The following is a 10,886-nucleotide window of genomic DNA, read 5'->3' as shown; positions in this document are numbered from 1 at the left end:
TCTTCTGTGCTTTTCCAAACTAGGTGTTTGTTAGGGTGACAGATATGCAAATGAAGCAAGCCTAGGCCCCTGGTCCATCCCTGCAGTATCTGTGTCTTACCAAAGAATATTCCAGATCAAAATTTATGTGTTAATTGACTTAATCATGTTGTATCTACCACTGTTGATGCCTGTATTTTGATTTATATGAATATATATGTATCTGGAGACTTGTAGCTCTGCTTTACTTTTCTTCAGAATATGATGATTGAGAATATGATGATTTTTGTTTTGAGGTTTTGGTGTTTTTTGTTTGGGTTTTTTTTGTTTGTTTGTTTTTGGTTAGGGTTTTTTTTGTAGATTTTTACACAGGGAGATCGAATAATTCCTTCAGGGCACAGCCAGGTCTAGTCCTACATACGTCTTCTCAATATCTCAGATACCGAGTTTGTCTGTTTCAGCAGAGTAGGTTTACTGAAATCTAATCCCTCATCCCACCAGCGTGGTGGACAGACAGATGTGCCCTTCACATGTCTCATCACAGCACATGGCCATCACAGTTGGGAAGTCTCCATGCCTGCCTGATCTTTCTCAGGTTCAGCTTCATGGTCAGGCTGGTTGTGAAATTCAATGCAGAGTTTGTAGAGTAGAACACCAAAAAGACTTCCAAGAATTGGAGCTGTGACTGGAATCCACCACCAGGAATGATCAGCCCTAAAATGAAACACAGAAGAGGCAGCTGGTGAGCCAGACTGGAAGCACTGCCCTGCCACCTCATTCTGCCAGGGCAGGAGTGAGCTGTGTGAGCAGAGGAGTCTGTCCCACTCTAGGCACTAAGCCTACAATTGGCTTAGACAAATTCCCTGTCCCCCCAACATAACTGCTGGAGGGAAGGTAATTTTCCCCATCAGCATGGAAAGGTGGCTCCACACTGCCGGTTTCTTGTTCTCCAAAAGAAATGGGCTGTGTGGTCTTGATGAGTGGGACTCTCAGACATACACAGGCATTTTGCCTCCCTGTTTCCAATAAAATCTGTGACTCCTCTACTGAGCTTTCAAATATATTTTCTGGGAATTTAAGGAAAGTGGGCATCCAGGACAGGAGACTCGGGTAATGATTACCCCATTGGAAGAGCTGTAACATAACAGCATCTTACTAGATAGAGGAAGGCAAGGTTTCATGTCCAAATTCAGACTCTACATTTAGGAGACCTGTTCAGCAATCCACCTGCATTCAGATGAGCTGCATCTGGCTCTCTGCTCACTGAAAAAACAGCTGGATCTCTGGTGAACAGACAGACAATTTGGTGCCCAGACTGAGGTATCTGAGTGTCAAGGTGAATCCCGTGCTGGAGAATCACTGTACTCCAAGCTTTGTGTACATAATACAGAAGGCTCCTATAGGCACAACCCTCACACTCTGCAGTGATACTATCACTTGGTCCAGAGAAAAAAGGCTTCATGACACATTTTATCTTGTGCTTATCTCCTCCCCTGGCAAGCTGAGCGGGGTAAGAGCAAAACAGGTCACTCACGAGAAGACTTCCATTCCCCAGCCAGCCACTGCCGTGAAGATCCGTGGGGGCAGGTCCCTGGAGGGGTTTATGGCATAGCCTGTGTTCAGCCCCATTCCCAGACCAATGCCCAGGACCAGCACACCCGTGAGCATGGGCTGAGCGCCTTTGACGGCTCCATTGTTTTTCTCGTCATGGATGACTAGAATACCCAGGATCAGCATAACTGTTGCGGTAAACTGCAGGAGCAGAAAAGGGAGAAGAACATGTCAGGAGAGAGGATGGGGATGGTTGAAAGATCCTGCTCAGCAGAGGAGAAGAGACTTCCCAGAATGAAAGAGCAGATGAGATTCATGGTCTGATCAAGGCAGGAGAGACCCAAATATTATTCCCTCCTCACAGGTGGACTGAAGAAAATTCTTTTTTCAGCAAAAACCTCATCACTGAGACAGATACAAATTTCTCAGCAATGTCATCTCTCACTATCTTTCCAGTCAGGGAAATGGGTTATTTTAAGTACATTCTGTGTAATAAGAGCAGAGCCATAACAAACTGCTCACGAGACAAACCTGATCATCTCTAGAGGAAATGATGTTTTGTACAGCCTGTATGCAGATACCAGATTCTCACCTGGGAAACTGAATTTCCCATCAGTGACTACGTAGCTGGCATTTGTAGATTTGCAGTGCCCAGGACATCGAGAAGCATAATTTTGATAGAGGTGATGACGCCTGTCTCTTTCTGCTTTAGAAAATGCAGCTGGAGAGACTTGGACTGCTTGCACAGACACCAGCAAAAACAGAAAACCAGAAACTGCAGCTTTTGGCAAAGCGCTGTCACTCTTATTTTCTTTCTTTTGCATCAAGGACACTGGTCCACAGAAGGCTGAGGAGATCCACTCCCCACCTCTAGGCTCATCCACCATCCTCTTCATCATGCCCAGGCAGGAGTTTTATCAGCTCAGAGTCCAAATCACAGGCTTCCAAAGATTTGCATTGGAAGTGAATCTTCCATCCCTTATGTCTCAGTGCCCCACATCCCCATGAAGAATCCCTTTCCTATTTCTGGGCATCTGGACACTGCACCGTAAGCTGGGAATCCACTGCACACAGTCTCAATGGATCTGTTCAAACACAGAGTTCAGTCCAGGCTGTGCTCATGGGGAGACAGTCCCAGGCTCTCTGTGCTGGGGAGGGGCAGCCAGGACAGCTACTGAGGAGCATGGAGGGGGTGTAGAATCCAATAAAGAAAGGAACAGTTCAGCCCAGAGCCCAGAGGAGATGGCTGATGATATAGCTCAGCTTCTCACTTCTCACTGCTTGAACAGCATGCAGGGAAGTTGTCTGGAGAGCCCCTGGACCAAGCTGTGGAGCAACCTTCATGAATTAGGCTCTGGTCAGAACCCTTTAGGCTTGCTCAGCCACTAAGGTGCCTTGGATCTTACCTTTCAGACACCTGCCTGGATGCTGGGCTCCTTGGGAAAAGAGGTTGTGGTTGTCTGTGCATGTAGGGCTGTGGGGACCTGTAGCAGCCCTGCACCACCCACCTTCTCCTGGAACACCACAGCCATCCCCACTGACCTCTGTGAAAAAGGCTCCCTGCAAGGACACATTGGAAGCAGGGTACGTAGAGAAGATCATTGCTGTGGCAGTTGGTCCTGTCACCGTAAAGCTCCCATTGGTGTAGTCATAAAGAGCATCTAGGAGAAGTGGGAATTATGGAAGTTAGCATAGCATTTCGTCCCACAGGACACACACACAAGTCCACCTGTTGCAGCCAGCACAGACATCAGGGACAAGGGAGGCGGTGGAAGATGTGATGGAGGTGACACACTCCTCACAGAGCATGATCTCACCAATATCTGTTACCCACAGACTTTGGTCTGCACTCACTTCCTTACACCTACCAGTTCCCTATTCCTCCTCCAGGAGCCTGGGGTAGCCTGGATGCACTGGAGGCCTCCAACCCTCTGCCCCTCAGAGACATGCTAGAGACGATGGGTGGTGGGCCTTAGCTCACAGCTCAAAACCCCAAATGGCTGCAAACCTGTGTTCCACAGAGCAGTAGAGTCCCCCCAGAGCTCCAGCAGCACCTAATACATGGTGGTTCACATAAATAAAACCCCTGCAGACCTGGAAACAAAATGCTGACAAAATGCAGCTACTGCCCTTCTGCTGAAGACAGGTCTTGGAAGTGGGAATGCCCTGAGTAAAAGGAGCTGTGTTCTCCAGGATGTGCATATCCCTCCCAGAGGTGTATCTGGGACCTGCTCTGCACTTGAGTCTGCCCCACAACCCAGAGCTTGCCCTCCTTGCCCAGAAATCATGCTGGGTACTGCAAAAGGACATATTTTGAGAACACTGTGGGTTGACTGAAATTATGCCTACAGCAACCTCTGTGATAAAAGACATAACCCTACCGTAGTAGAGAGCAAAGACGGTGGCTGCTGCCAAAAAGGAGCCCAGGAACTGGCCGATCACATAAGCTACAAGCGTTTTCAAGGAGATGTTTCCTAAAACACACTGTGTAACAGTGATGGCAGCATTCAGATGAGCTCCTGCAAAATCACAGAAAAAAGAGGCCTCAACACTGATGCAGCTGTATTGGAACATGTGACATGGTGGATGCCCCATCCCTAGAAATATTCAAGGCCAGATTGGACAGGGCTCTGAGTAACCTGCTCTAGTCGATGTTTCTGCTCATTGCAGGGCGGTTGGACTGGATGAACTTTAAAAGGTCTCTTCCAACCCAAACTATTCTTTGGTTCTGTGCTCCATGCCCCGCAGTAATCACCCAGACATACCCAGAACAGCAAGACTCTCTCAGGTCAGGGTATTACTCCTGCACAAACACAAAAAGATCCTTTCTCTCTCTACAGCTGAATCATGCAAGTAAAGAGCTCCTAGCTTGTCTTCTAAGAATTCTTAGACCACAGGCTGCCTCACCTGTCAGATATACCTCTCTTGGGAAGGTATGAGTTTCCCTATGAGTTTCTCAAGGAGCTTCTCCCTACTGAGCTTAAAAAGAGACCATACTTCAGCACATTTTACGTAGCTACTGGTAGATAAGGACCTTGTTTTGATGGAACACCTTCTGTGGAGGAGGTTGGTATCACAATGGTGCTTTTGAAGACTAAGTGGGTCTGGGTCTCATGCCCTTGATACAAACCACATGTGTTCTCCAGGCCTCCTATCCCCAGGAGTCTAAAGAAAATATTTATTTTTCCTGCCTGATAGGTATAAACTTTGAGGCTCAGTAAATGTCCCAGCCTTCATGACCATCTTCTACTCCAGAATCCAAAAGGGGTAAGATGCAGACACCCATAATTTCATCAAAGTGCAGGACAAGGTGGAAGTGCATGTACCACCTGCTACAGTCCAACAATCACAAATGGAATGGGGTTGATCCCTTCTTAGACCCTCTGCTCTTTTGTGGGTATGGCCAGCCATTTCAGAGACCACAAAAAGCGTCTTGTGACACAGATGAAGCCAAATTACTATGTCAGGAAGGTGTGAAGTTTGTTTTGTAACCATACTATTGCTGGCTGAGCTGAGATCCCTTCTGCACTGCCCTCTGCCCTCAACAGATCAGCTTCTTCTCAAGAGTCACTTGGGACTGTAGGATCTACTTTCCTCAGTCCGCTTTCCCCAGGGTGTTTCCACCAGCTCCAAAAGGACAAGAAAATCAAGAGCTGACTGCTCCTGACTGCTCACATGGAAAATTTTTCCTTTCCAAGGCAACCCAAGGTTTGGACCTCTTGTCTACTCCAACAATTCAAGAGCAAAGAATTGCTTTAACTTTCTGCCCATTAGGGCCCTTAATGTTTTCTCTTGGTGCAAATGAATGCAGAAATTGCAGAAGGCAAAGGTAGTGCTCTTGTCATGTGATGGATGCCACCTCATGGCCCCAAAACACCACTTCCCAAGTTCATGTGAGGCATCTGTGCATGGGTGTGTGTGATAAGGAGAAAATTTGCATACCATTTCTATTGCAACATCAGCAGTAAGCTCTCCTTCACAATAAATTATTTACTTCCCCATGGGTCATATCAGCAGCAGGTTTTGGGAGCTCCCTGTGTCCGTGGGCTGTGTTGGCATGTCCCAAATGGTGGAGCTGCTGAAACTTGGCTCTGCTGGCCACAACAGAAGGGGCTGGCCAAATCTCCTCCCCTCTCCCCATCCCACTTGCCCTGTCACAGCTCAGAGCACAAGCTGGGGTCAGTATTCTGTCCATTTGCTGTGCATGCCTTGTCCTTGGCCTCTCCTGCTTTTCATGCCTGGGGACTCTAGGACTGCTTTTTTTAGGTGAGGGCGCTGCCCATGCCATAACACACCCCTCCACACCCCACTCCTGCTGTCCCCAGTGCACATGGCCTTTTTGGGACATGGATATGTCCCATGTTTGACAGTGCTGCTCACCAGATATTTTTCCAGCTGTATAGATACCCAAGGTAACGCCAATGCCAAATGCCATGTTGATGCTCAGATAGTGACCAGTATTTCCTTTTCCCAATACCACTTGTGCCACAGAAGACAAGCCAAAAACCTGTGTAAAAAGAAAGAGAGAAAGGAGTGTTAAAAGTATTCTTGTTGCTGTGGTAGACTGAGCTTCTTTGCTAGTTTTTCTGCAAAAGTAATGAGCTCCTAAAGACAGGAAGTCTCTAAGGTGTCAGAAGACAAAGAACAGCCTTGCCCTGCAAAAACTGAAGTGATACCTGTGATTGGTGCCCATCAAACCAAACTAGGCACTTTCATTATGGTTGGATATGGAGAGACAAACCCCAAATACTCACACCAAGAGCTGGGGCTCAGTGGGGGTCACTCACACAGGCACACTGCCGATGTCTCTGCCTGAAACCAGGGGCATGAACTGGGGGAGCATCACTGTGGACCACTGGGAGACAACATCCAAGGTGGATGGAAGGAGGGTGTGCAAATTCTTACTGTCCTTCTTTTCCTGGTGTGCAATTTATTGACTAAATATGTCGTTTGGGCAGTACATCGCTATTTGCCAAACTCAACTCTAATTTTGGTAACATTGAAGCAAAAGTTAAGAAAGGAAATTCTGGTTTAACTTTTCCATTGAATACATATATTTTTAGTTTGGAAACAGCCAAAGTTTCAGTGGGTCTTTTCGGTGACTAAAGGAGAACCAGGGGAAAAAACTAGAGGTAAAAACACTGCTGTGTCCTGAAAGAGAGAATTCTATTTCATGCTTTTCATGTGGTAAGAGTGAAAAAATCGGTTCTTTGCATGCTCTTACACTGAAATCTAGAGAAGGACAAGGCATTTCTTGAGGTTTCTGCCTCATAAACCACTGAGGGTTTGGGAAGTGTATCCTATTCCTTGGATTGCATTGATGTTTATCCAAGGTGACATGTCTTTCAAAGACAAGAAAGTCAATATGGTCTCCAGTACATAAACTTCTGCTTTGGCTTGTACTATTTAACTGTGATTTTTTTTCTGGCTACTCTGCCTGAGTCCAAATTTTATCTCATGTGTCTGGTTCCCCTCACTGCCTTCAGACATCACCCAAATCCTCTGTTCCCCAGAGAGGCTGCTCTTCTTATCACTCTTGTAGACACAGACCACACTCTGTGCTCTACACAGAGCTACAGCCCCCACAGTGTGAGCTCTTCTCAGTCTGCCTCAGCAAAAGCCCCCAGAAACTGTTTGTGATGTCCCTTAGCATCTGCAAATTACACAAATTCTGTCTCTGATTTTTTCATCTCTCTTTTTCATCTCTGATTTTTCCAAAGCCAGATACAAAAGATAACAAATATGTAAGGCACAAGTTATGCGGGAGAGCACACAGGTGCAGAGAGGGCTGCAGAGGAGGAGACATGACTGTGCATAAAGAGCAATATTCTGAAAAAAAACACAAGATAGGACACAGAATCTGGTTTTCAGCACAGATCCAAATTTCTGGTTTTTTCCTGTATCCTCACAGTCCCAAAACACCATTTATTTCAATTTCTTCTTCCCTACTCCTTGTACTGCTTAGTCCTGCTGCCTGGTTCCTCTTACCAACACTTCCTGTCCATTAAACTGAGAGGCCCTGGGGTGAGTGCGATCACCCAAAAAACAGCCATTCAGGCATCCTGGAGGAACATCCAGAGCATTGCCTCTTGCACTGAGGGCCAAGGTACTCTATACTTTGTTCTGATGCTGGATGCTGTTTGTCTTTAGCCCTTGATGGGGCCCATGTGCAGTGCCCTCCTTTTCTCTCTTCCCTCACATGGATGAGTGAAGGAAGAGCCAGTGTGAGCTGCAGGCTGCAAAACCTGCCTTGAACTGTCAGAGTGCAGAGTAAATTCTCCACCTCATTCTGCTTCCCTGACAGGACGACCCTGAAGTTGTTCTTTATCACCTGGGAGCTTCTACCACCAAATAACCAAGAATGGGAAAGGCAAAAGAATTTGCTAAGCTGCTGCAGAGGAGTCATAGATATCTGTGCTCTGACTTACTATGGGTGCAAAACTACCTGGGAGTGAAATTCAAAGAGCAGGATGTGCAAAATGACATGATAAAAAGCAACCATGCTCAGCACAGGCAGTTGTCATCCTTATAAATTAGCGCCTTCCTTGGTACAGAAAGCTGTGTCAGAAGGTCCCTATGCTTACACAAGTCTTAATTTCTTCCACTTTAAATCTCCAAGTTATTTAGGTTATGCCCAGCCTTTGCATGTCCAGCCTCTATCGCAGGCTAAGTCCAGGTGTGGCAAATTGGCACAGATAGATACTGGGCCTTTTCAGAGGGAGGATCTCATTCTGCTCTGTTGATCAAACACTCAAAATCTCTGGTCCCGGTGGGTACTTGACCCCCACCAGCCCCTACAGTGACTGCAAAACCTTTCTAATCCTCTACCCAAACATTTCTGAAGCAGCCCACAAGCTGAAACCCACTTAATTATTTCTCTGTGAAACAGATCCCCCAGGCAAGGGGGCAGTTTATGTATGATTTACATAAGCACTGTTCGATTGGCATCAACAAAATCAAAAGTGAAATCCTGGCATGCTTCACACCCTGTAATTACATTTCCTAATGGTGGGTTGTGGTTCTGGAGAATTTCTCTGGAAAGTTCATTACCCTGGCAACCCCAGGGGGAAGATGGATTAATGCTATTTTCATTTTGCAGCAGCTGTCAGTGATAGAAGAGGCTGTTCCCCAGACCAGTTCAGTTCACCCCAAGCTACACCACACCTCTGGCACAGCAGAAGGAAAAGCCTCCATTCACTGTATGGGATCTTCTACAATCACTGTTGACACTACTCTTTGATTTCATTCCCAAACTCTTCCTCAATTTTCTTCTAGAAGAGAACTGAAAGAGCAACATGTCCAGAAAGGGCAGTGGAGGTGGGAAAGGGTCCACAGGAACACAAGTTTGATGAGGAGCAGCTGCCGGAGCTGTGGATGTTCAGTCTGGAGAAAAGGAGGCTCAGGGAGGACCTGATCACTTTCTCCAGCCCCCTGACAGGAGGGAGTAGGCAGGGGGGCTGGTCTCTTCTCCCATGTAACAAGCAACAGGGTAAAAGGAAATGGTCCTAAATTGTGCCAGGGGAAGATTAGATTGGCTATTAGGAAAAATCTGTTCACCAGCAGAGTTGTCAATCATTGGAACCGGCTGCCCAGGGAAGTGGTGGGTTTACAGATATTAAATACATATAATACCTTGGAGGTACTTAAAAGACGTGTAGTTGTGGCACTTAGGGACATGGTTTAGTGGTGGCCTCCACAATGCCAGGTTAATTCTTGAACTCTTAAAGATCTTTCCCAACCTAAATAATTCTGTGATATTTTAATTCTATGCCACCTACTTCCCTCTCTCCCAGCACCCACCTCCCTTTCCCTGCATTACATTTTTGCTCCAGAAAGTTTTTGGCAGATGGTCTGCCTGCTGGGAAACTGCCACCCCACCAAAGCAGAGGGGTGAGCAGCAGCAACCAACCCCCGGGCAGCCCTGAGGATGTGGCAGGAAACCACTGACCTTACACATCGCTGCCTTAAATGGCTAAACACACACGCACACAAACACACACGCACATGCACAGACTTCTCCTTACCATGAGGATGAATGTTCCCAGTGCTTCTGCCAGCATCTGCCTTATGGTAATGCTATTAGTCTTGAGCACCTTCTTAGTCTTCTCCAGCATTGTCTTCCCCGCCTGCTTGACTCGGCGGCCTCTGCGCTCCTGTTGTGATGGCACACTTCACTGCACTGAGCCAGGTTACCCTTTGAAACTTGGCACCCTCTCTTCCCCTCCAGACACCTTCTCTCCTTTGGTTAACCATGAACAAGCCAATAAAGCAGCAGCTAGCCTCAAAGTCTTTCCCCCAGCCCTCCCCTCCCTCCCCCATATGCCATCCTATAAAAGCTGTATGGTAGAGATGCAATATTTCTGTTGTGAGGGCACTGGTGACACTGTGCCTTTGCCCAGGAGAGCCTAACCCCAGAACACTGGAGCTGTCAAAAGCCTTGAGGTGATCCTGATGCCTGTCTTTCTCCTTAACCTTTTCTACAGGAACTGAACAGGAATTTTGTCTCTGCTCAGCATTGTAACCATTGACTGGGTTTTTTTAAGCAGATTGGATTGGGACTGTTTGCCTGTGCAAGACTATTGGGTACATCTTCTGCAGCAAGGATGCTCTGCCTGGCGCTGGTGTGCTCTGCTGTCTGCAGCTGGGAAGAGCACAGTGCATTGTTTCAGGTGGAATATTTGCTCTTGTTGAATGCACCTGTGCATTCTGCAGATGCCTTCACACTCAAAGAGAGCCTTGCCACCAGCCACCCTGCCCATCGTCTCATACAGGGCAAGGAGAAACCAACCTCAGCAAGGAGAGGTGGCCCAAGAGATCTTCAGTCTTACCTGGCTGCCAGAGCAGAACCATTGCTGTCCTGATTCCTCTTCCATCTCCTCATTCCCTCTGCCTATCTCCCTGCTCACCAAGTGCTCTTACCTTTCCACGGTGAAAAGGTTTTAATACCTTTGCTTAATCGTGGAAAAACATATCCACTGAACACTCAAGACCCTTTCCCTCAAGCCTTTTCTGGTTATTTGCTGGTTTTCTTTGCCTTCCTCTCAACGTGCTGCAGTTTCTCAGTGTGGCTCTGGAGGGGACAGCTCTGCACAAGTGTCAGCAGCTGCCCTGATAGGGACAGGGTGCTCTGCTCATGCTGCCCCTGGCCTTGCCTCCCTCTCCGCTACGGCATGGCAAAAGTTCATGAGCTTTTCTTTCACCCACAGGGCACTCAGCAGCTGTATGGAAGACCCTGGGAAGCTGATTCTCCTCTCTGCTCCATAGATCATTGCATGTTTTGATGCAGGGAGAGTTTTATGTACTGGGGTAATCCCTCCTCCAGTGACAGATTAGCTATTGACCTTAGTGAACACCTG

At 47.2% G+C, this 10,886-nt stretch overlaps 1 protein-coding gene across 1 annotated transcript; it reads right to left on the bottom strand.

Moving 5' to 3' along the window:
* Positions 1 to 533: 533 nt before the first annotated feature.
* LOC102038843 (aquaporin-7) lies at positions 534 to 10,403 on the bottom strand. The gene is made up of 7 exons (XM_005424989.1): positions 10,359 to 10,403; positions 9,555 to 9,683; positions 5,911 to 6,037; positions 3,912 to 4,049; positions 3,073 to 3,191; positions 1,514 to 1,731; positions 534 to 693 (listed from the first exon to the last, which is right to left on the bottom strand). The coding sequence occupies exons 1-7, from the start codon at positions 10,401 to 10,403 to the stop codon at positions 534 to 536; spliced, it is 936 nt and encodes a 311-aa protein (XP_005425046.1).
* Between the last annotated feature and the right edge of the window lie 483 nt (positions 10,404 to 10,886).

The sequence above is a fragment of the Geospiza fortis genome, unplaced genomic scaffold (assembly GCF_000277835.1).
Source record: "Geospiza fortis unplaced genomic scaffold, GeoFor_1.0 scaffold49, whole genome shotgun sequence".
Classification (NCBI taxonomy): Eukaryota; Metazoa; Chordata; class Aves; order Passeriformes; family Thraupidae; genus Geospiza; species Geospiza fortis.
The sequence above is the reverse complement of the archived record's forward strand: the minus strand, read 5'-3'. Positions and strand labels throughout refer to the sequence as shown.